We start from the raw sequence: 26,647 nt of genomic DNA, 5'->3' as shown, positions 1-26,647 counted from the left end.
TTTTTGTCAAGCATTTTCAGTTCGAATAAACAAGCACCATGCATTTGTAAAGTAGCTAGAACATTGGGTGTGAACCTTTGCTGATGGGGAAACATGTTCCTCGGACAGGCAGCAATTATTTGGCTTCATAATACAACACTCGCGAATAAATGACCCGGTAACAGCAAGGCTCGTAATTCAAGGCCACCTTTGAAAGAACAGTAATCTACACCAATGAAAGTGTTGGAACTTAAAGTAGTGTTTGGTCCATCTGAGAAGAGTCTCCTCTGGGAGCACAAATATAGTTAAGTAAACTAGCCTAGGCAAACACAAGCATACAGCCAATGTTCTGGCACTGGCCGGAAAAATGCAGGAGCAGATGAGGCTGAGTGTTCCAGCGGAGTACCGAATAGTATGGCCAAGCTACTGCCGCCGGATCCTAGGTTGCCTCCACCAGACGAGGAGACCACTGTATAGAGGGTGTCACTCAGTGTGGAACCGGAATGATGTAAGACAGGGCGAAGAGAGGACGGCTATGGAGGCTGTTGTAAACCCTGAGCACTGGATTGCGCGATTCGGACCAAACTGACAGGTAGAATGGGCGTGCCAAATAAGATGCCAGGGGGTAGGGTGGGGGATGCAGGGGAATAGGAAGAGACGGAACTTGTCTGTGTGTTCAGCCCGTGTGGAATGGAGCAGTTTGACTGATGGGGAGACTGGGGATTCCAAAACAACAGTCCAGTAGAAGTGGCTCCACTATTCAAACTGGACTGAAGTAGACGTTGCTGTTGTCTGGACAGACGAACAACGGTGAGAGCAGCCGCCATGGATGGGTCATCAGAAACCGAAGACATGGGCACGACTCTCGGGCTATTGGTGGAAACTACGACGGAACCCGTACCTGGAGCTCTGTGGGCCCCACTGGAAGCTAGGTAAACGGAGAGGTCAAATGGACTGGAGAGCTGTGTGTGTTCTTCTTCGGTTGTCGAGGTTGCCGCACTAACTGCAGTGACTGTGGTTGCTGCAGGAGGCGCAGTAGAGGCAGCGGTCGGCGGAGAATCAGAAGAGGGTGTAGAAGGGTCACCTGACTCTGATGGGGCACCTGGCAGTAAGGTGGGACCAGTGGAATTTGTGGCGGGACCAATCATCCCGAAACGGAACGATCGGATTCGGTATAGGCTGTCAGCGATCAACAATTGATCGACCAGGCCATTTAATGCATTTGGAAAGGGACATAGGGTGGAATCCAATGGAACAGAACCACCCAGAATAGAATCTGGAGCTCAAGAGGCGCTAATATCCAAGACCGAATTCAGTTTGTTCCCGTCCAATTTCACGTCCAAACCAACGTAGGGCATCGGAGGTAAAATGCCCGCTATCCCTTGCACACGGTAGCCATCAACACTTGTCAATATCCGACCTTGGTCTTCGGTGTCCATGATGTAGAAGATACCTTTCAAGCCTTCAGCTTCCGACTGTCTGCGAAGAAGGTTGCCGATGAGTAGGTGCCTTTGTCATGCACTTTTTGATTACACAGATGTTGTCCAGTTAACACGTCAAACACAAATACAGAGCCGACTAGGTCCGACTAGCTCTACCCGGAACACATCCACGTTCGCATCCTTGCCTCCGACAGCCAAATAGGAACCATCTGGGGAGAATTGACATAACCACAATTCACCATCGCGTTGGTGCAGTGTTTGGATACACAAGGCAGGAAAATCTTGCATGCCACAAGCGTGTCGCTGCAAAAGTGATATACTATTGAAATCCGTCTGAACACCGGGGGGAGGGTTGCAGAAAATACAAGTGGACAGCTGTGCGCGCACCGAGTCCTATATAAGTTCTTCCAGTCGTCGAGGAGGCAACATCGTCTGAATTCGACTGATGAGCTGTGAACTGCTTCCTGCATCTTTACCGGCCCACCCGCCAGCTTGCGCACGAATTCCCATATTAGTTCGACATATCAAACAGATCGCTAGCGTGTGAACTCGTTCCGTGTTCACACCGTTCATCACACCGCATCGATGTGATGCGGTTTCGCAGTAGGGTGACCGCATGCATCGCTTCGTTCGCCTCTAAATGCTCCAGAAAGCGCTGCTCCAGCAAGAGTAATCGTATTTCATCAGCACTATCTAAATCTCTAATCAATGGAGCTAAACGGTCGACCGCAGCCTCTGCATCATTCCACCTGCCTTCGAGTGTCGCGTGGCGTAATTCAGTTGCGTCATCGTGTTCCAGAGAAACACCAGATTCCGTAGATAAATCAGCATGTGCACTATTCAATCCCTTGTCACAAAGATATTGTCCAATTGGCCTCAACATTTCCACACCCCTTGAGCAACGCCCTTCAACTTCATTTTTGTTTCCAAATATTCCTTTCCCATTGCACACGAGACCATTTATCTGAGAGCACAAATCACCTCCATTCTGCGCATACATCCTACCGATTCCCAGGTGACTGACACCCGACTCGGATCAAGAAAGCTTTAAAGCGGCCGAGAGGATCTAAATACAACTGACCAAAAACACCTTAGACTGTGTTATGGTTGGTTATCCCAGTTGCCTGAACTTGGGCCAATATGGTGGACTTGATTGAACATATCACTAAGACGTCAATCGTAAGCCGAACTGGTTACGACGCACTTCAAAGTACTGGGAAGTTGCGTTTCAATCACCTAAAAAGTTCTAGTTTCTCCTGTAAGTAGGCAACAGACTGGCCAAATCAAGTGATGTGAAATTATCATCAAATTTGCGATGACAGAACCAGAATAGAAGCAGGGTCAGTAGCGATAGCCGGTTCTAGAATGTAGCATCGCAAAAATCACACCGTGCGGTATTTCAAGAGCTTTCTTGCTAAAATGGAGCTATAAAATGGGGGGGTTGTGGTATCATTCGTCTCAAAGTCATACTGAGGGGTTAGTTGCTGTTTTACGGGATATTTTGAACAATTATACTGCGACATCAATATTCCGCTCCGGAAGCGATAATTGCTAAGTTAGTCGAGGTATTCGCAACCAGGATGATGTCTCGTCTAAAACAGCGCATTAAGTGCTTTATCCTTACTGAATCTCAGAGTTTAGACCGATTTTAAGGTGATGAGCGCAGAACATAGCAGAATTCTGACAAAAACTAACGGCTGTTCCTACAAGCTCCACACCTGTTTGAACATCCTCGGTTGTGAAAACCTACTGGAGAATTCATGATTCCGCGGTCAGGGTTTAGCTGTCGCCGACTCTTAATCGCCACATTTTCCTACGTCCATGTGATAAGAACGTGCATTGACGGAGGTTCCCCATCGGCTAAATATTTTGGGATTATACAATATTCTTCCTATAAGCCACCTGGATGCTTTCTACCTCAAAAATGTATACTGACTTAAAATTTACGTTATTTCATTTCAGGACCACTTATTCCAGGCCGAGGTGGACTCAGTACCTAAGCGATGATATACGGACTCAAGGTGCCGTGTATCCCGAAGATGGTCTTGACGATGTTCAATTAGACATTGAGGACCCGAGATTTCAGACTCGACTTAAGCTATCTGTTGTAGAAAACACGCGGACGGAAGGCTCATCGCATTACGGGAGGCTTTCGGTCGAACCGGTCGCAGTCGATAGCAGTGTTGCGTGTTATAATGGAATGCACGCAGATGTACGATACCCATACAATTCTCATGGTCTTCGAGTACCTTCTAGAGTGCACAATTCACTACACCCCGTGCCCCCGCAGGGTTGTTCGTCCGTTAGAGCGAAATCCGAATGTGATTTGGTCGCCATTGCCTCAAGCGAAAATGCAGAATGGAGGTGGGTTTTCTTACTACTAATCATCGAGGCGTGAATCTGCTCTTTACAGTTTAACTTTTACTTCTGTCACCGTGTCTTGATCGTTTTATCTTCATAAACCGGCAACCGTTTTTTATCCAAAATTAAGAGGGCATGAGGTTGAAGCCCTCTTAGCTCGAATGATCGACATACTACTTTATGGCGCCACTTAATATGAACGGCATCAATCTTCCTGCCAACCTTCAGGGGTCTGATGGACCTACGGCCTTTGTCCTGGTATAAAAGCCACTTGTGTTTTTCAACCTCGGTCTTGTCCCACTCGTAAATCCGATCAGTGATTGCTTTCAGCGAGCAACTACACATCACAAGAAAGAAATCAGCTGCGACAAAGTTGCTCGTAATTGCACAACATGATATGTAAACGATCATTTACCACGCATGTATGTTCATCTCATAACCTTGTCGTCCGCTAGATTTCATACAAGCTTGTTCCACCAAGTCCTTCATTCTTCCGTTGTTCACCTGCCACACATTGCTCGCTGACGAAGTCCTCATAACAGAATATCGTTCCGATGCACGAAATTCAACATTAACTTTTATTGTGGTTTCAGCCATTTTTCTTTAGTCAACGATGGCAACATTTTTTCAATCCAGGCTTTAGCCAGGTAAATACCTCGATGAGACTCCTCATCTCTAGTAACAAAGGGGCCGATGCAAAGGTTAGAGTTTGGAGACATCCTACGACAGTATGCTTCTTTCGTTCAAATCCACACGGCTGTGAAAACCGAGCCGGATACTTGATTTGGGTGATGGCAGACTTATGGGAGATTGAAGAGCGCCTACGAATTTGAGGGACCAGCAAAGCAAACTAATTCATATTTGGATCAGACAAAAGAAGGAATTAATTTAAGTTTTTCTGTAGTCTGAATCCAGTATTATTGATAGCATCAAGCTGAACAACGCAAATCGCACCCCAAGAACAACAACAAGGTAATAGTCACCTTGCAAATGTTGCGAAATAATAATATCTGTGGTACACTGTTAGATGGTCACCAATAGAATGGGGACCAACCTAAGCACGCACTGAAAATATCCCATTGATTGGTGACGAAACACTTGCAAGCCGACTAACAAACTCGGCGAACAGATCAACAGCAACCTGACCAATACCAGTGAACAAGTTTGAGCCATTAACTTTCTGGCACACGTCGGTGGTTCATTTCCGATTTCTGTGTGTCTAGAAATCGTCATCCAGACAAGATACTGATTCTAAAACGACAACCACGATCCCCTATTCATGGAGCGTGACAAGGTTCAACCTACTCTGACGCAGTTCATGAGGCTATGTGAACAGTACAGAATAACTGCCTCAAAACGTTCACAAAACTGGTCCAAGCCACCGCAGTTGATGGTCCTGGATGTTACTTGGGACTGAACTACCCGCTGCATACCTGAAGACTCTCCTTCTAATTACCTCAGTAAGAGTCCATCTGGCACTAGCGTCAATGCATTACGAAATTATTCTCAAAATATGATGTGTGCAAATTATTACTTGTTTGAATGGTTAACAAGTGTTCCTCTCGAGAGGTACCAGTCCCGCAACCAAGACCAATTAGGCAGTTCTTCATGGGTTGTGTTTTTGGTTCAGATGAGAACCACTATTTTGCTTACTGGCGCTTTTTCCGTAGTTCCGATCTATTAAGCCTCGAATTTGTCACAATGTTATCATTACACCTGTTTTCATTTTTTAAAAAGAGACCCTTAGTTGTTTTGACGTTATTCAAACATCTATGGATGCATGCTTTGTGTGCGGTAAACCTACATAAATGGTTGTTGTTTCCCACTATAACCAGGATACCTCAGAACTGCTCGAAGCAATACAAACCGAAATGAGTACTACAGGCACAGGGTACACCTAATCTGGTTGAAACATAAATGGTTGTTGTTTCCCACTATAACCAGGATACCTCAGAACTGCTCGAAGCAATACAAACCGAAATGAGTACTACAGGCACAGGGGACACCTAATCTGGTTGAACCCCCCCCCCCCATACATTATAGATGATCCAGACTACTGGGAAATTATAAGGAACAAATGTTTCATTGTATCAGTACCTGAAGTAGGCGGTAGCCAGCGTATCAACTTGAGAGGCAGCATCGTAACAAACCACAGTGACTTGCTTGCCATCAATAATGAAATTAACATCTCTATTGCTACCAATAAGAAATGCGCAAAAAAATATTAAAATTTCAAAATCAATTGGAATTCCGAAGAAAATCGTCCCGTAAGGTTTTAAAGCATCATCCCACGTAAATCGCATTGATGCAAGATGAAATCCGGGATGCTTTCGGTGTACCATCTCTAGAACCAGTCTTGCACACTTTTCCAAATGGTAGTATCGTACCCAGTTATGCAACCCTTTGACTCTGTTTCCTTCCTTTCTACCTACATAAACATGCTGAAATCCACAAGTTTGTAGCCGCCTGTTTGACATATTGTCCCAAGAATACTGACCGAACCAAACTTGCTTAAAAGCTGATTCGAACCGGGGACGAGTGAGTTGTGTTGCGTTTCTGGCAGAAAGTGCCTCATAAACTTGACCGAACAAGCTGGTTCTGAAAAGATTAGCAAGAAATTCATCCACCAGAACAGTGCGGTCATTCGCATCCCAGCACGTAACGATCCGGCATAAAACTTTGTCCAGTGGAGAACGAAATACCAGCTCAGGAGTGAGCTCCTGTGGTAGTAAAGAAAGGCGTTCTAGTGGAAATGGTAGATTCCAGGTGACGCGGTTCAACCCCAGATAGACCGGGTCATTTTTAACAAAACGCCCAAAGTAGTCACTGAATAGCATTGAAAGTTCATCTGGAAGAGGAGGTGGAAGTCCACGCGGGATTGATATTCGTGTTGACATTTGTTGATAGTTGCTATAAGAGTTGTGTCTGAAATGGTAAAATCCTCGGTTGAGTAGCATAAAAGATTGTAGTTGATAAACTCCTGATTTGTAGTGGCTGGTGGGAAAATAGCGTTTAACACAGAGGTAGTAAAAAGTCACAGTAGGTGTGATAATCTCAGGTTAAGCGTGAATGCAGTAATACCCTACTACTCACTCCATATCCCTAAGGCCGTTACAGCTACACCGTCACAAATAAGATAACTTACAACCTGGCTCTAGAGGTCATTCCTAACATAATAAAAATTCAGTCAGCTAAAATGCTTTGGACAGACAGAGAGGTCTCCCATTGATTGTTCACCAAGCCTTTTTGAAATGAAACTTAGTTAATTCCAACTGGTCAAAGTGAATGATGCGCTCACTTGGCTCATCAGATTGCCCAAGAAGCTATTCAATATTTGCTGGATTTATCGCTTTTGTTCCCTCGGTCATCAAACTACATCATATAAACCACTATCGTCAATGTCCTTCAGAGCTTCGACGCACCATACTGTGAGCTACCAGAATTGATGACCCAGAGATGAAACAGAAGGAAATGCTTCAAGCTCACGTGGACGCCACTGACCTTGCCAATCCTGAATGCAGCGTTTAGCCTGGCTGTTGCAAGTATTGATGAAAGCTGTTGCATTACTGGACAATGAATAATTAGGCCACAATTTACCGATACAATCAGCACTCCCGACCTACAGCTGCCATCTTGACGTGGTGGTTAAGCTTGAGTGCTGCAATGATCACGCGGGTTTCACTGGCTGGAACGTCGTTGCACAAGGTGCAACCATGCCACAAGGGCCAAAGTGGAGCTGCCAGACCAAAAGCAGCGAGTTCCAGTACTGTGAGTAATCGTGCAAGGAGGCGTTCTGGGGGTAAAGTCGTACTGTCGTCTGCGAGAGGAGTATGAAATCAGTAAGGCATTTCCCCCAAGTGACCAGCATGTCCATATTCACCGAAGCAGCGATGCTACCTTCCCCTAGAGGAAGGGCGGGTTAGAAAAGGTCGGCCCTTAAAACCGCACACTCGGATCGCCCGACGGTTGACCATGACCGCCGGCACATTACCCAGTGCGATCGAAATACTTTTAAACCAAAATAGCCTGGTGTTGCTCAAAAGGCAACTGATGTGCGTAGTCGCATCAGGAATGAGACAGTAACTCCTTATTCTCTGCGCCCTCGAATTAGGCCAACCCAATGCAGCCGAGCAGGCAAGACAGTTGAGTCATCGGCTACGGGAGGGGTCTACAAATAAAACCATATCATCTGCTGCCTGGTGGGTCAGACTTGAGTCAGTGGCTAAGGGCAGGGTCCCAGCAAAAAAAACCCTACATCCTCCCACTGCCTTGTGGGTCAGACTTTTGAGTCAAAGGCTCAAGGTAGGGTACCTCAACCGAACCCCTTCCTCGGCCTGGGCAGCCGGGAATCATCATTTGCCCGCGAAGTTCGGAGTCCAACGAAGTCCCTCCCCAAAACCTTCTTACCGCATAAGCAAACGTCGCTGGGCCATTTGGCTGTCAGTTATCTGATCAAAGGGTATTGTGCTCATCTCTGCTTACTAACAACAAACAAATTAGCACTCTTCGAAATCCACGATATCCTTTCTATATAGGAGCTTTTAACGTCCATGCTCTATGTCAAATCGGTAAACAGGCAGTATTTGCTGAGAAATTCTACTCCCTTAAAATTGATATATGCTGTGTCTCCGAAACATGCATAAAAGACCCGAGCGTGGTTATGCATCTCAGAACGCCAAGGGTGAACTCAGTTCTTTCACATTTCTCCCTCCGTGTGTCCGGTGACGCAGAAGCGATGACTCGTGGAATATATGGCGTGGGATTCGCACTCAGCCCCAGAGTTGAACGCGCTTTGCTGGCTTGGATCCCAGTGAACAGTCGTCTCTGCGCCGTCCGGCTATCCAGTTCAATCAAGCTCAATACCTCTCAGCATGAAAGCGGTGCCTGTTTGTCGTGTCGGCTTATGCTCCAACGGACTGCAGTTCTGATGTGAGAAGGATAGTTTCTGTCGACTCATTGTTCAAGCAAAATTCAGTAACACTGTGATCCTCGCAGGCGAGTTGAATGCTCAAATATATCGTATGAGCTCCTTGGAATCATACTTGGGTGGTCGTTTTGGAGTCGATGCTCGCCGCACAGACAACGGAGATCGACTCCTTCACTTGTGTGCTGATCACGAACTGTTTCTGGCAAGCACAAACTTTCAACATAAACGTTCGCATCGCGTAAACTGATAGCCGCCAACTACAAATCAACCGTGGACCCATTTGGGCCACGTGGCCATCAGTCACCGGTGGAGAGCCACAATTCGAGACTGCCGTTCCTCCTGGGACACGCCACTTGATTCCAATCACGCAATGGTGCGCGCACACCTGACAGTTCGTTTCCCTTCAGGCTCTCGCAAGTCCGCAGGAAGCATGCCAATCCACCGGCTTCGAAGAACTGCCATAGCTCAAAAGTATCAATCTGAGCTAGCCCAACAACTCTCCACAGTAAAACAATACTGTGGTGGCAGTGAGCATTTGGATGAACCGTGGTAAATTGTGAAGGGAGCTATACTATCGGCATTCGGTACTGCCTGCCCAGCTTCTCCAATTCGACCACAAGACCACTGGATGTCGTCGAGGTCGTTATCCATGGCTGATGATGCCAGGAAAGCCATACCAGCAGGCAACGAGTACGACGGCGCACGCAAATCCCTCAAACGCCAAATAGTGGAGTCTAAGGAAAGACCGAGAGCTCTGGTGGATATCGAAAGCTCGGGAGATGGAGAAGGCTTTTGCTACGAGAAACAGCCGTGCCCTTTATCAACTGATACGATCGACTGGCCCTAGGAAAGCAACGGTCAGCGAAACGATAAGCGAAAAAGGTGGCTCATTAATTCACTCGCAAAAAACGTCGACTGGAGAGATGGGCCGAACACTTCGAAGAGCAGTTCAGATGACCTCCTGCAACACAGCCTGTGGAGATAATGCATACGAGCGAATGGAATTTAAGCCTTGATTGCCCTTCGGAAGAAGAAATAAGGTAGGAAATAGCCGTACTGAAACGTGAGAAGGCACCAGGACCGGACGGTCTGTATCCAGCCCTCTTCAAAGAAGGCGGAAAATCCTTGGTGACCCACCTGACAAAGCTTATTGGTGCTATATGGGACGAATAGGGCAGAATAGGGCATGTCGACAGTTATTCCTATCTTTAAAAAGAGTACGCGGACCCTATGTGAAAACCACCGTAGCATCAACCAGTTAGGTGTGGTACCGAAGGTGATCTCTGGCCTTATCCTTCGAAGGTTGACTAAACACAGAGAGAGGCAGATCCGTGAAAACCAAGCTGGGTTCCGTCCTGCAAGAGGTTGCATCGATCATATCTTCACCCTCCGACAGATTCTGGAACACCGACACTGCTTCCGGCAACCAACAATGGTTGTTTCTTGATCTGAAATCCGCCTTTGACTCTGTGAACCGTCAAGCACTATGGCAGTGTCTGTGGAGCAAAGGTGTCCCACATAAATTCCTGACCCTCATTAAGGAGCTGTACGCCAACTCCCGCGGCCTTGAATGCCTGTGGGGTCGAAGTGCTCCCTGGGCCTCCGCTCACAGATATCGAGTACGCAGACGACATAGCTCTTCTTGGATCTGACCCCGTGGTAATGCAAACAACAATCCTGCCTCACGGTTCGGCATGTGCTTCAGACCTGCACAGTATAAAGTGCTACTGCAATACTGGGTGGGCTCGAACTCCAGCCTCATGCTTGCGGATGAACCGATTGAGGTAGTAGACAAATCGGTTTACCTAAGCAGCTGTATTAGCCCCGGTTGTCTCGCGAACGATGATATCTTCATCCTGATATGGTGGGCCAGAGCGGCTTTCGTGGACATGCGTCACCTGTGGCGTAGGCGTGACATCAGGTTGTACGTCAAGGGTCGAGTTTACAAGGCCGCGGCGCGCTCCATATCACTTTACGGATAAGAAGCCTGACCGTTGCGCGCCGAGGACGTCAAAAGACTTTCAGTGTTTGACCATCGGTATCTTCGGAGCATCGCCCGAATCTGGTGGGAACACCAGATCAAAAATGCTGAAGTTCGTCGAAAGCTATTCGGGAGAAATAACTCACCCTCGATAGATGAACCGATCACACTTCATAGGTTGCGTTGGATTGGCCACACGCTGCGCATGCCAGACGACCGAATTCCTCGGAGGGCTCTTCTTGCACACCCATGGGAAAGGTTGGAGAGAGCCGGAGGCGGTCAAACAATGGCTTGAGATCGAAGTATAAAAGGCATTACCAGCAAAATCAGCTGTCCTGGTCATTGCCATCTTCCTGAATGGGAACCCCTAGACGGGCCATATCAGAGGTTAGAGACATGGTCAGACATGGCCCAGTTGCTCCCTCAGTGGCGCTCATGCATCCGAGCTGTTGCCTTCAATAGACAACTCTCTTCCCAGTCCCCCCATTTAGCAGTCCACCTACAATGCTGTATTTATGCATTAATTTGTCAACTCCCACCTCCAATGCGCAGCTACCTACCCCACCCCCCCGAATCGTTGGTGAACGAGACTGTGGCAGCTACAACCACTGTACGACAAATACGCGTTTATTACAGCTGACAGTGATAATAATGATAACTATCAGCAGGAGCTTTTGTTTTTACCGATAGGCAAAGTTTTTACCTTGATCTCTTTTCTACCAGCGACATATTGGGATCAGCCAAGTTCCAAAGAACATTATTTTGAGGGTAATGAAAGGGCATTGCGAGATATGACAAATTAACTGGCTTTATCATCGCCATTCTGTAAAAACAGCGTACCTGCTATACAATGGTCATAGCCCTCAATTTACTTTGGCGAGTACCTGGGAAGTTGGAGTTAATTAACTACTTGTCGGAGGCGCTAGCTGTTATAATTGATGCGTCAACACAGGAGTTCCAGTGGACTTTTCAGCTGTTAAGATCGGGACGGGGAGGTATGCACTAAGGCAACAGTTTAGCTGTGTAACTGCCACTAAGCGCGCTACTGAGCCATTTCTGACCACGTCTGTACCAGTGATTGTTCCCCTGTCAGGAAGCCGGCAATAACCAGCGCAGGTGAGTTTACTGGTAATGACCTTTATACTTTGCTGCTAAGTCATTGCTTGATCTCCATTGGCTTGTTTGTACCGTTCGTGTGGTTGTGAGGTTGACTGCAGCATATGGCACATGACGGAGTCAAAGCAGCCTGTGTATTGTGATCATTGCATTTATCATGGGTGATTCGTTTCTTCTGAAAACATACTTAGACATACTTTAACATACCTGAGACTGGTGCAACGCTCCGAAGGCACCAATAATTGAAAAATGAAAGTGTTTTAGCGTCTTTAGCACACGGCGGCCAGGTTTCTGACGCGTGTAACAATATGGAGCTCACTATAGTGTTGCAAACTCGTGTCGCTCTTGCAGAATCTGACCAAGGGTGATTAATGCATCAATATGCTCAATGCATCCTCTTGCAGAGCGGATATGATAACTTTGTGTTCAGTGCACATTCTTGGGATAAGACCAGAGAACATGTTCGATGCCTCAGCTACCACGCTGATGCCACGGTGGTTTATACGCAGCATCCGCAGGCACTTCATGAATTCTACAGGCACATTCTATTCGGTCAACTTGATGTCAATGAATTTTGTCAGATGGTTCACAAGAGATTTCCCGCCTTCTTTAAAGAGAGCTGGATTCGGGTCCTACGGTCCTTACGCCTTCTTACGTTTTGTCACGCCTATGTTGTATTTTACTCCTCCTTCTGATGGGCAATTAGAGCGTGTATTCTATTCGTCTGTATGCATAATCTTGAGAGGCTCGGTTGCTGGTAGCCGGTTAGACTACTCTTTGAAGTGTCTGGTCCATCCTTCCAAATAATGTTTCTGTGAGTGAATTAATAAGCCATACTTTTCATTAGCCCTTTCTTGGGGGGAGCAAGCATCTCTACTTCCATAAATTCGAACATACTGGTCACCTTAATGCACTTGCATTCCTATCGAACAGGACAGTACGACTTGACTTTTAGACGGCCTCCTTATACGGTCTGTCACGGTGCGGAAACTTTTCGTTTTTCGATAGGCTGCACTTGTCGGCCTTTATGGCATGGATCAAATTTTGGAAGCTGAGTTCCGGCCAGTATAGCCAGCAGAATCATTGCTGCATAGAGGTCATACCACCAAGGCAAGGTGAAAGCTTTAGCTTGGGATTAATCTTCTGGTTAATTCACTGTGCTTAACTTTTTTTCAGAACTATGAAGTAACTGAGTCAGTTTTGTTAAATCAAATGACTTAGTGGTGCAACGATTTTCTTTTAAAGATGGTCACAACAGAGACAAACATCCCATCAGACAGACAATTTCACAGGATCTGAATTTATTCTGTGTTTAATCCTTTTCAGAGATAGTTCACATGGCAGAAAACCTGGTCAAAAATTAACCGACTCAATATACTTGCAGTTGCGTTTCCGCCAACAGGATTTTTCAGGAATCCTCAATATGGTTTTATAAACGAATATCTACGATATTAGTGCCTTCAAAAGTCTAGTCAGTGACACCTACTGAGCACCACGTTCGAACTCAGTCAGTTTTGAAAAACTAAACAAATCGAACAGTTGAATTATTCAACTAACGTAGAGAAAATTTGTAAGTGAAATATGAAGGAACCAAATCAAGATTAATGCCTGAAAGTGTTCGATGAGAATGCCGGTGACAAGAATGTTTGTCACAGTTGGAGAACTCAAATTTTATTGAACATCTGGGTGTGTAAATGTATGAATTCCTCATGAAATTGAGGTGAATGTGTATCACGCAAATTTAGTCACATGAAACTTATCCTCTAGTTGAGCGGCACCACTCAGTCAAATTTTATGCAACGACTGGTGGGTACTTTTCAGTTGATGCTACCAATATATATTTTCTAATGATTTTTTAGTGTTGTTGGGTGTCACAATCTTAGACTTGACCACCTCCTCCCCAGCAACGCTTATATTTCAGCGAAAAAACCCTACAATTTTGGGGTTTATAATTCTAGACCCGTATACCTTGTTGCCGTTTTTGTTGTAGTAGACCTGTATTCACGCTGTACTGGTTGTGAAAGAACATTTAAATCGACAGAGGAACCTTTTGTGCTTCAGTTAGCACCATATTCTGTACTCAGTTTTCGTGGCACTTCATGATGTAATTCAGTGGGCCCTAGTTGAAAGCTGTTTTCCACCTAACGAACGAGAAATATAGTGCTTTAAATAAGATTTACCAGTTTCATCATTCCCGCTTTGTGAAGGAAAAACATGGCAAGCATAAATTTAACCAATCCTTATGAGCTTTGTAGAATCGGCCCTTGGTTACCACGAACGGATTTTCTTACCCCATTCCCCCCTCCACTTATGGAATAACTAATCATCATTTGATCCAGTGATGAATCGATTAAAATATCTGATAAATTTAAGCACGTCTCATACTATACAGCAATAGTACGTTCCTTTACGAACTCACCTTCCTCTCACATGTAATGTGCAATTCTCGTCTGATCACTGACTCAGTTTGCTGGTTTTCTCATCCCCATAATCATTCGATAGACTCCAACAGAAATGGATATTACGAGAAGCAGTAAAAAGCAAATGATAGCACGCGTTATTCGAAGAGCGACTTCTATTCAGTACGTCTGATAAGAAATAATAAAAATTCGGAGCTCACGGGAATACGCAAAGTCAGACGGATAAAATATTTCGATATCATTGTCTGTTCTATCTCCTAATGATCTAACACGTCTGACCATGTCATCATCTGATACTGCGTATTCAAATACCTGTGAGTAATCGATTTTTCGGACGTACCGTTCACATGACTTGCGCATGCCAACAGTAAGATGTACTATTTTTATGGAAATAATTAATTTTATGAGGAGGCTGATTAGACTATGAAATGTTTACCATTAGACCAAACAAAATTGTGTAAACTGGACATATGCACAGAGCATTAATTATATATCAACCGGTGTAGCAACTGCTGTGCACAAGTAAGCTCGATTCCAGGATGGTCGATTAGGTGGGGCCATCAGCTGGCGCAAATTCTTCGACCTTCCCATTAACCAAAGTTCTTTTGTGTAAGGAAGAGCACGTGCTAATTAAAGTTACATAAATCTGGTCTGGGAAACTCGCCCCACCCCTATTTTGCATTGCTGATTCCAGAAACCAGAGAGCTTACAAGGTTTTCGCGCCTGCACTTGACCCTGATTTTATTATTGTTTGAGTCAGGATGATGGCGTACACTTTACCAAGTATTTTGAAAGGGACCGAAGTCTATCTGTGTGTCAATCAGTCAGAAGATGTACTTGTTAGAACAGAGAGATCTATGAACGAAAATAACAAGACAGTCAAATGTCGAGGACGTTTGGATGTAAAGAATATTGCCTTAGAGTACTCCGAGTAACAACATTCTCTGCATAGGACCAAAAACAAACCACGCAGCAGGTACAGCCAAACTGAAGTAACAACAGCATACAGCATTCTGATTACAGTTACGTAGAGCTTTTAAGGATAGGAGGCTAGATTATCAGCCTTCAAATTCTGTCTTTTCGTTGGCGTTTGTGAGCAAAATAGAGTTAAAAGGCTGCTTCAAGTTCTTTCAGTTATGAAGATGAAAACAATGCTGTCTTGCCGGAGACAAACCATATCACTGCCATGAACTTTCCGTCTTTAGTATATCTACCATATTACCCGCTGAAGTGTTACTCAATTTGGGCATAATAAACATGCGAACCACCAGATAAGCACACTTCCGAAAGTAGCAAGCTTGTGATCTCAGCGGACCATGCTTAACCAGAAAGATTTCAACATGAATTTGAATCTTCCTGTCTGGAATTGATGTATTTCTGAATCCCGTGGCTTACATGCTGTAAAGTATCGTGTAAGATATAAACCCCTAACTTCCTATTGTAATGCAAGGAAATAAATTTCCCTTATGACTCTTGCTCACACAGCACGTATCGCAAACCACTTAAATTTGTGCCGTTGAATCTCTGCATATTTGTGTCTACGACCAGCAATAACGCACGTTTGTCAAAGGATTCCGAAATAAACTGATCTCAAACCTCAAAAAGGAAGCTGCTATCCATCCAAGTGAATGTAAAAGTATTCCGAGATGATTAGGTATCGTCCATCCTTCGGATCATCACTTCATCAGAACACAACTAGAACAACCTCTTCTAGTCTGCAGTATCGATGCACGTCTTGTATTCATTTTAATTTACCTATGACATTCGTTACCTGATGAAAGGCGTCAGTTATTAATCACGTATATAACTGTGAAGTCATACTTAGTATGAATTGTGCGCCATCTTCTTCATTCTCTATATTGTTCTCGACTCCGCAAAACTTCCCCACCAGATTAGCAAGCCATCACGTGCAGTTTTAGCGTAGTTGAGTTGGAAATTGTCTTTCTTTGTCTACCGACGTGGTCAATAGCTTGTACATGTCTTGAATAAGATATAACAGCGACTCAAATTGTGTGTAAGATTCCGTATAGCGAACCCGCTGCCCAATAATCCTGTAAAGGTCAAGTTTGGAAGGCTACAAAGTCCCCGCAAAATCGGTGACATTGCTGAAAACAGCCCGCCCGAACCGGCAACGGACACGTGCGTATCGACCTTGAAGTCCACGAATTGCACCCGTATTGGCGAGGCACAGTTGACCAATCAGACTGCAGCCACCAAATGTTGCATGCATATACTTGAGGAAAGGCGACATTTGTCAAGCGCGATCACCTAATCCCCTGTTGCAAGCATTTTCACCTTGTTGGATGACCCAGTCTCGTGGATATTACTCATATGCCTTGCAATTTGGCGATTGGTCCTTGAGTAAAAGCTCGATGTGAGTATACCACCATTTTTACACACCCCTAAATGAATACTACTTTTCGATCGTATGAATCCTTAAACCTATTTCCCACAGACAATAAAATGGTTGGTGCTGTGGGCGCACATTTCAAGAGCTTTTGGATATATTTCTGGGAAAACTGTTATGCTTGGTTTTTACCGTGACTAGAATATTTTGTCATATTTGTATGTCATAAACACGCCCATTCTCGAAGGGAGAAAAAACGACATTTATGAACTCATCAGATATTTTAAAGATCCACTTGTCGTTTCACATCATCCTAAGTTAAGTTGAGTTACCATCACAAAGACACGCTACCACTCGCATTGTGTTTAACTGAACTACTTTCCTTTTTCTATCAACTTCACTAGTTCACAACAGCATGTTATTAGACTTCATGAGCGCAGATTCACGCCATGACACTGGCCAAAGCACTGATCATTTACGAAGATTTCACCGGACTGTGTGCAGTTTACTACAACTGGGAAAATAGTACTTCTGAAAATTCAGGCAAATCACTAAGTGTAAAAAACAGGGCATTCTCTGAGGCTAAGGTTGAAACATTTGACAAGCATAGCTTCTGTAGGGTTACTTGTTATTCCCAGGTATTTGGGATAAAAACCGGAGGCAGTAAGAGCGAATCTTAAAGATGAGTTTTGAAATTTTTGTGTGACAAGAGATACTTGGCACAAGTTACAACCTGCCCTTCAAGAAACGTACTGTGGACTCGAACTAACTTAAACCTTAGCGTTTGGATCATCGAATAGAGATAACTGGTCGAGCTTCCCTGACAGCCTGTTGTTCCTAAATGTATAATCCATATTTCCTGCTGGTACGATTTTTGAGATATAGTTCGTATTCCATCTACCTGATGCGTGTATCGCAGTCGCCTCAGCTTCATCAGAGCACTGTCATTTGTTGCTTAAAGTCTTTGCCGGTAGCCTCACTGAAGTAAGAAAAATCCCCCTTTTGGCGTAACCATGATAAAATGCATCATAAAAGTTGGACGCATGTTCAGCCACAAGCTCTTAAGGTTCTCGATTGTGGCACTATGGTTCAAGTATAAACGCATGTTTCAACTAACACCGGGGCTATAAGATTAAGGGATAGCCTGGGGTGGTGATAAAGTTTGGATTACCATTAGCACTGTCTGCATTAACTTTTACCTGCTCCTGTTTTAGTGAGAAACAACTGAAGAAATATCATCTTTTAATGCAAATTCATCATCATCATCGCTGTCAGCTGTAATAACTGCGTACTTGTCGTACAGGGGTTTTAGCTGCCACAGTTTCGTTCACGGATGATTCGGAGAGGTGGGGTAGGTAGCTGCGCATTGGGGGCAGGAGCGTAAATACAGCACTGTCATTCCAGCAGTTCTCATTATCCCGAGGCCCCTTCTATGCATCACCGAAACAAGCAAGAAGACTATGATTTTCTCTCTGAGCAAACTACAATACTCAGTCTATGTTCTCATATTAATTTGGATACCAAAATGAGATGTCATATTTTAGCGGTAATCAGTCTGTACTACTTGCATAACAAAGTTAAGGTGTTGATCATCAAACAGACATTTCGCTTTCCGCACAGTGGGCTAACTATTCATACGATCAGGAATATAACTGTCGCAAAACGCGTTTTGTTGATTAGTCGGAACAAGAGGACAATTGAGAACGAAAACGAACAACCGAATGCCAGGAAGAGCACAATGGAAAGTCGATAGTCGCTCGGAGAAACATTTGTGCAGTACTTCGGAAGGCTAAAAAGGCCTCACAATGTGTAAACTGACAGTTTGTGGAAGCCTTATAGACAGTCCTTATCAGACTCACTACGGACGGATGAAGCATCCTGGAATCATCATTGAAACCCAGTGATTTTTGGTACGCCAAACGCACCCGAGGCACTGTGGGGTATCACATCTAATATGATGGCAGATCCAATAGATACATGACCGGAAGCGCCCAAAAACATTTTTCTCTTCTTAGTTCAAATGCTTTCCGAGGTGATTGTTGTACACACAGCGGCCTGGCTGCCACCAATTAAATTAGACTCACCGTATGTTCCGAGCGGTCTCTTACCGTCTACTAAAGCTTAGGCGTCCAAAGAATTATATGATCAAACATTATACGTTCCTGAGCGACTGGACCGTATTGGGGGCTGAGCTTCTCAGGTTGCTCAATTAACGTCTAGCCGTATTTTTGTTTGGTAGTTAGGGGATTATTTATGATACACGACCCGTTTGTTCACAACTATGTCAGTGGCATAGAAGTACTCAAAATTTTGTTCTGTTTACACGATTCCGGTTAATTACCCGGCGAATCTTAATGTGGCATTTTAACCGATCGATTCTTATGAACAAAAGTGGCGTGAATTTTCAATTCTTTGATCAGAAATATGCCAGAAGTATTCTTACGCTGCAATAAACAGCCCATTGTCAACTCATAACACGTCAATTTAATGCCATTATGATATAAAGAGACAATTGCCCGAGTTGGTTTTCAACGAATAATATTATTTGGTGAAACCTTGTTCCCACCTGTCTTAAGCTGGAATCCAGTAGATCCATGCCGTATTTTGACACAACAGTACTGGTTCCAATCTATCAAGTTCGCTGCTGAGAAGCATTAATTCCTAAACTTGGGTATGCACATATCGACGTTTCTATTAGCAGAAGGAAATCAGTTGACCTGAAAATAAAGCAGTCATGACCTGCGACCTATTTAGAAACCGTAGGTAGGAGTGATACACACGAATACCACATTGCCCGTAACATCAAGGCGCTGAAATTGTACACCATGGTTCATTCAAACACCCCACCTAATATTACTTCATACACCTGTGCTCAAATAAATTAGGCATGCATGTGAATTTCGTAATCCCACACCAGCGGCTTGATATACTTCAAAATTCCGCTAAATTCAGATACGTGAATTATTGTAAACATACTTACAGCCAACAAATATAACGGCCTTTTAGGTGATTTAGTATACCCTGATAAGCTAACAGTTCTTGACTGGACAGCATGTCTTAGTTGGTGTGATCTATGAAGCAGCTAACCGATTCCAAATATAGTGAATGCATAGTTTGTTTGTGTTGCAATCAAGCGGCTAAATGATTGGAAACAGCTCGCCAGTGATAAAGGAATGTTGCCTATTCAATTCTTTAAATGTGTATTAACATAGGGCATGAATTCGTCCACTGTGAGCTCAAACTAACATGGTAACTGTGAAAAAAGTTGTCCTTACTTTGCAGTCAGTACTGGTATTCCAACATCCCTAATAATAGCGTGCCTTGGATGGTAAACTTTGCTGTCGTTTTTGCATATCACTCCTCAATGAGCTATTCACATATCCGCTAATAGTTTATCCAGCAAACTTGACACAACTGTTTATATTTAAAGGTCATATCTTTCTAGAATGGATCTGTTTCGACCGGAATCGTTCCGCTTACACTTATTATAGGGTGATCGTAGTAATACATTTGATTCAGAGGTGTCATGAAAAATAAATAATGAGAATCTTTTTATATTTTTACAAAAGTCGATTATATCTACTGGAAACTTTTGGCAGTCTCTATGTTACAGTGTAAGGCGTAAAAATGTGGAATGGCAACTGTTCTACCACTTCGAGGGTTCCACTCCATTTCATTCTCAAATTAAAGAATGACCAACTTATTTGGTTGGAGACATTCCACCACAAAAACAATTTCTTACACTATTTGGGACCCAGCACGGTTAAGAAGCTTGATTTTGAGGTCGATACGACACGTCTAGTTAGAATCGCGTAGTAAAACCCGTATTCCCGCTTTTCCCAACTGATCGAGAATTCTCGCAGACTACACTCGTTTTCATCTTAACGTGTTTCCAACGGGAGATTAATTTGAGTCCCGACTGAATTCCCCTTTATAACATCCGTAGACTGAGTGTGCTTCACAGAAGCTGCTCATTGTTTGAGTCGATACCATTTAGAGGCTCTTATGGTTGCAGAAGACAGTCCAGTGGACATATCAGCAGTGTTCCTTCAGAATCTAACTTGTCTCTCAGAGAGACCAAAGCGACAGAGTGAAGAAGCGCGCTCTTATCTTTCCAGCAGAAAAAACTCAAAAGCTTCACTGCTTCACCCCGAATAGAGAATTATTCAATGGGCGAATTGTCAAGCTGACGCTTAAACCATCAACATAGTATTCGGGACCAACACCAGGCCAAAACTCACTGCTTGCATACTTCAAGAATGATCTATCGACAAGGATGTATGAAAAAGCAAAAATCACATCACCGTTTTTTACCCTTAAAATTAGATCCTTGGAGATTTTGTATTCCGAAAATACTTGCTAACGGGCGCGAACTGGTTATAAACCTACATGGAGCCAATGCTTACGGCATAGATAGGACACAACTCACATGTGAAATCCCATGTTAACTCGCTTTTTAGTTGTCGTACGTGCTCAGGAACCATTCGGTTAGTGTGTACGCCCCAACTTTTAAAGTTTACCCACCTACGGTTTTAGGCGAAGTTCTCCAAAAGACAGTTTCCTTTTCTGAACTCAGAAAATCACCGTGGACACCAAAGACAAGTGGGGGGAAATCTGCAATGAATCTGGATCAGTACCGGACAATTGTGAGCAGATTTCCATTTGAATAAAGAAAAGTGGGACAGTGGATAGCCTTCAATAAATGGCCGAAGCAGAACAACTCAGATTTTTACAAAAAATTAAGGGTTTGATAAAAACCACTCATCATAGCCGTAGAAAGTCCAGTGCCAGCATCATGAGATCCCGATTTTGCTGACAACAAACAAATAAATGTAATTTTCTGCTTGAGTAAATGCTCATTGGATTTAACTTTGGAGTAACCTTTCCGTTAGCAAAACTGAAGCCTAAATTTGGGCGTACTCAGTGGTCAATGTTTTTCCTAACAAAGATTTTGGAATATGTTTGACTGGCGCCAATGACTTAATCACTTTGTAGTGAAACGAGAAACAACGCTTGCAATTTCAATAGCTGAGCAAACATGGGAGTCATACACGGACGATAGAATGACGTGTTTGATCCACCCTGTTAAGAACATGAACGGACGTTTACTTGCCTTCCAGCAAAACCATGTACTTTGATAGGATCCTGGTGCCCATATCAAATTGTTGTTGTACTGAACTGGTAAGCATGCAACTCGCATTTCTGCGAATACCTCCATGAGATACTTATCTGAACAGCCCGTCCCAAGGCAACAATACGACGACTGAATGGCTTATCCGAAGGAGCACAACCCTGTTGTTACACAGTAATATGTAGCACTGGATATCCATCCAAAACCATAAAACATTTTGAAGTATTTTGATGCATAACACGCAAGACGGGAGAGTGAATATCCAACTAAAGATCATGCCCCAAAATTTCATTCCCTTCATTAACTGCACCAAGGGAAGTTTAGCTTGACAACCGTGTACGAAGGGGTGTCGACGCATAAGCCAGTAAAATTTCGCAGCATTATTGTAATACCCCATCTATGAACATGTGGTGTGACAATAAGCATACATTGTTTGCAAACCGACTGTTGTCTGTTATAGTGTTGAAACCCTGTAGGGAAAAGGACAGCTGACTACATAATTGTTTGGCGCACTCCCTTGTCCATCTGCAAGAAATTAAATTACTTTAGAATAATGACGAGTTGTCCGAAATATTCAGACCTAATCGAACTTGATTAACTCAATTCAGGAGCAAAACATCTGCGTCACGCGTTTTTTGTACGTATTAAGCACTAACGCAGGTGCCGGTCGCTATCCATTTGAAGGATTTCTGTTCTGGGAAGTCTGATGGAATTGCAATAGGGGAAAATCACAACCATGTTTGGAATTTCAAACAGGTGGGGAGAATCACCTTTGTGCATAGCACATCAGCACATTCCACTTCATTCATATTATTGTGGAAATGTGAATTCAAGAATTCCCTTTCTCATCAAAGGGTAATGGCATTAACTCTATCTGTTCCCCTGACGAATGTTTATCGCTTTACGCAGATTCTGTTCTTCACATAGTTCACCTGCTTTTTTAGTTGAAGCCTTTTATCCAACATCCCTTTACGAGATTATTTGCAGAATATCGTGTATTTCTCATGATATTCTGGAGAAACTAATAACTAGGTTCATGATTTCTCCGATTATCATGTTTGTATGAAAACCACGCTTCAGTTTAGCGTTCTCTGAGCACGTATAAACCATCTGCCTGCTCATTTTCTGGAATCACTATCTTAGATAGAGGGTGTATCTTGCACTTTACTTGATCCAATCCTTACACAAAGTGCAGTTATGCAGGAGACATATCACTCTTTTGCGAGAACCGAAGAGCGACGATGCGTACGTATGACCAAGTTGGATATGCATCGGCTCCTACCACAACGCGTTCGCCTTTTTGGACGGCATATACCCCCACCACCCATCTGTCGCCACATTATTTACACGTTGAGGCAAGTAGTGAATCGATTAGAAGTCACTTATTCTCGCGACTGGTTTAATCCAAATGGATGACCAAACTGTGGTTCACATCAACATCTCCCTTTCATGAATCGGGAGGAAATGTTACTTTATTAGCTGGCATCAAATGGTACCATACACACTTCTTCTATACCCTTACTCAGGTGATTCGTGTTGATAGTCTTACTAGAATAACGACTGTTCTGTAAGGAAACTACAGACCGTGCAGTGATCTGATAGAAAATACACCCATCATCTGAAATTCATCACCACCAAGCAAGACTAATTTTCCAGTACATGAATCAAGCGTGCACTGTCGCAATATCCAACATACGCTAGGTTTCCAACTTTTTCATAGGCGAAGCCATATGTGTGAGGGCAATCCACGATACATGAAATTAAACGCATCCTTTAGGTTACTTTATCTCTATTCGGGGTACTATTACCGCAAATCCCGGTTTCTTCATCAATTACCGTTGGATGAAGCGGCTAGCTATCAAGGTAGGTAGATAATGCATCACTCACTCACCGCAGCTTCTATCAAAAAAGGTACATGTTAGTTGGGACATCTTCCTGCAACGTCCACAGCAACATAGCCATTAACAATATCTTGGTGTTCAGTTCTCAAGGACTAGTCTATTCGCCTCGAAAGAGGCCACCTTACCGCTTTACACCTACTGTTTCTTCTAAGGGTCTGTGTTTATTTTCGGGTGCACTAGATCTTCAGTATGTCCCACTTCGCTCCCATTTATTGCTAAGTGCTCGGTAAAGAATCGTAACTTGAGGAGAGATGCGCTTGAGTGGAATTATGATAGGCGGCACAGTGTACCGCTCTCAGACAACGGTACAAATCATATCTCATTTTCTGTCAAACAGCTCCCTGAGGACTGTCTGATTAGACTGATTGGTGGAATATATCCTAATGACTCATATGTAATCATTTCATCTATACACCGATTATCCCGTGTTCTGTCCCGAAGGGCAATACATGCTTGTGTTTTTACATGGACTACTCAATGAAGGACTCCATAGAGAGGGTGGTAAACGTTAACGTAGACGACTGTAGACAATATAGATTATATCTTGAAGTCTACTTTCTAAACTTAGACTATTTAGGCTTTTCAGGCACAGGACATTTTCAGGACTTGCGCGTAATTTCCTATTCACTATGTTCCACTTCCTTAAGCTGTATTTATCCTTTGTTTACTTTATGTGACTTTTATAGTTCTAGTTAAGAACGATTAGTCAAAGTGACTGTATCGCCAAGAGTGCCACTGGAGACCAGAATCTGCGTATCCCTAGGAGTTGGCAGGTGCAACAAGAGCGTGAGAAGGTGACTGTCTTATCTGCAAACATTCCTGTATGCTTTACAACAAACTGGTCAGACAAAAAGTGGTTTACACAGGCAAACTTGGTAAAATATCTCTTTCTTCAAGTGGGATGTTCGCAAATAAACCACTCTCTATAATTTTAGATGATAAAACACGATAATTTTGAAGGAGCTGCATAGACGACAACCGAATTGATGAATTTCATCATACTAAACCAGGTGATGTACCGCATGATTGGACGGACTCACTCTTCTCTGATATCTATTTCTTTGTTCAGCATCCAACGATAGTGAACATTTTTAACCTTGTTTTTGCTAGGCCAAGGCCCAATAACATTCTACCGAAGATGCCAGTCCTCTGTAGCAATTTTTCTCGTTTAAATTCCAGACTACTGTGACTCTTTTCAAAGGTTAATTTCAGCTTTAAAAGAAAGATTCTGATAAGACATAACTTTCGATTTTGGTGGAGAGCAGTGCACTCTACACGTTAGTTCTTCCAGTATTTTCCGCTAAAAAATATAGGTCACACCGTACGCCGGCAATCTTGCAAACTAGGAACCTGCGCTTCCCAAAGATTACCAGTAATGTCTCTCTCAAACTTTTAGGATTATACATCAGTAGAAATTTGTTACCGACAAAAATGTTTAACAGTACCGCTGACGGTTGTCAAGATATATTTGTACAATTTGTTCAGATGCCCCATCTGAATAGATTGTGGCCCTTTTTTCTTGTTATTAGCAGCGTTAAGCAGAACCGCTGTTTTGAAAAATACTGTTTTGAAAAAATACTGATTTTTCCACCTTGAATGAGGTGAAATGAACCAGGTTGGTAGTTGGATGTAGCATGGGGGACCACGTCCCCAAACTCCAGCTGCCAATATTTCAGTTGCCAGAATCACGTCGTGATTTGACTCGAAAGTCTAATCAGAATCCACACAAATTAGACCGATACTCCCGAGTGGACTGAGGATCCCTTTCATGATTCCTAAAGTGTCAGAGGACTGAAGATTTTAGGCGCCGTGCACTTCCGATCATTTCTGTGCAGAAGGAAAAAAGTAATCCAAAGAATGTTGACTGTGCATAAGTGTTCATTCCGACTGTATGACGGAAAACATGAGATCCATACCACGAAAAATTAAAACGTTGTACAAAGGCAGTCAACATTTGTCTAAGTGCGTTATGAATTGTGTAGAACGACGCGGTGGCTTTGGTACATAAATTATTCTACAAAACACAAGTATATAGAGTTTCTTCCTAAACACTAACCTACTTGTACTTACTAACTAACTAAACAACGGGCGTGGTAGATGCCTCTCTTCAGGCGGCACCATCTCGCTCAGGTTCCATAGGTGTTCACTGAAAAGATCTGCCATGTTTGTTATTGCAATAACGTTAACTCTGGTCACCTAAACAAGTGCTGCAATAGCGACGCAAGCAACCACTTATGGGCCGTTATTTGAACAATGGGAAATTTCCACGATGATTGTGTATTAGGGACCTGATGAAACTACATTTTATCGAGCTGAGATGCTATTTATTTTCTTGCCTTGTGGAAGTGAGCGGAAAGATATATACTCGAACCCCAGTCTTCCCATTTACCTTTGTTCGCCAACATCTAGCCAAATCTCCGTTATTTACGTACCACAAAATACACCTAAACCCATTTGCTGCTTAGTTGCATATCTGCTGCAGCCGAATGAACCGGTCTTTGCTAAGCCACTGCCCTTCAGAAGCTCGCCTAATTCCGACAGACAAAGTATTTGAACGAAACCCATTGGAAAATATCTGTATATTTGCAAAACAACTTGGTTCCTGTAACCGGTAGTTGAACGCTTATCCAGTCCGTTGGTAACAAGGAATTTTTATTCGAATAATCCAACCAATCAACCGTACCCCTGCATCGAAGTTTTCACCTTTCGTACTAGCTGTCCAGTTTCCCCTCCCAATCAAATGACTGAACCTATTCAATAACATCGCGTCCAACTATTGGCTGTAACTCTCTCGTCTTCCAATTTTCCGGAGATCAAAGCCGTATCAGCTGGAACTACAATGACCCTGATGTATGCTTTATAGTTGATAAACTGAAGTGAACTTCAGGGACTCATTTTATCACCAGTTTTGAAAAGAAGGTTGATCAAGTTGCCATCATCCATTATAGTTGTTTCGATTGCTCGACTGGCCACAATGTGTTTTTCTAGCCGACATGGCACGTACGACGAATCAGGCGGGGCAAATGTCATCAGAATACATTA

The 26,647-nt window shown here is 43.6% G+C and overlaps 4 protein-coding genes across 4 annotated transcripts in view; 1 reads left to right on the top strand and 3 right to left on the bottom strand.

Annotated features, from left to right (window-relative positions):
• The window catches only part of T265_08209 (hypothetical protein), a gene marked incomplete at both ends in the record, with an annotated part of 149,930 nt that overhangs the window by 74,335 nt on the left and 48,948 nt on the right, over nucleotides 1-26,647 (top strand). The window contains one exon of the mRNA XM_009173944.1: nucleotides 3,384-3,785. Within this exon, the coding sequence (XP_009172208.1) occupies nucleotides 3,384-3,785 (402 nt within the window). The remainder of the gene's footprint in view (nucleotides 1-3,383; nucleotides 3,786-26,647) is intronic.
• On the bottom strand, nucleotides 513-1,127 carry T265_08208 (hypothetical protein; the record flags this gene model as incomplete). Its single annotated transcript, XM_009173943.1, has 1 exon — nucleotides 513-1,127. One exon carries the CDS (start codon nucleotides 1,125-1,127, stop codon nucleotides 513-515), a length of 615 nt encoding a protein of 204 aa, XP_009172207.1.
• T265_08207 (hypothetical protein) lies at nucleotides 1,933-6,679 on the bottom strand (the record flags this gene model as incomplete). The annotated part of the gene is made up of 2 exons (XM_009173942.1): nucleotides 1,933-2,385; nucleotides 6,215-6,679. The coding sequence occupies 2 exons, from the start codon at nucleotides 6,677-6,679 to the stop codon at nucleotides 1,933-1,935; spliced, it is 918 nt and encodes a 305-aa protein (XP_009172206.1).
• The window catches only part of T265_08206 (hypothetical protein), a gene marked incomplete at both ends in the record, with an annotated part of 36,543 nt that continues 20,750 nt past the window's right edge, over nucleotides 10,855-26,647 (bottom strand). Inside the window, one exon of the mRNA XM_009173941.1 lies at nucleotides 10,855-10,980. Within this exon, the coding sequence (XP_009172205.1) occupies nucleotides 10,855-10,980 (126 nt within the window). The remainder of the gene's footprint in view (nucleotides 10,981-26,647) is intronic.

Source organism: Opisthorchis viverrini, assembly GCF_000715545.1.
Source record: "Opisthorchis viverrini unplaced genomic scaffold opera_v5_208, whole genome shotgun sequence".
NCBI classification, from domain to species: Eukaryota; Metazoa; Platyhelminthes; class Trematoda; order Opisthorchiida; family Opisthorchiidae; genus Opisthorchis; species Opisthorchis viverrini.
This window is presented reverse-complemented; position numbering and strand designations above follow the sequence as displayed.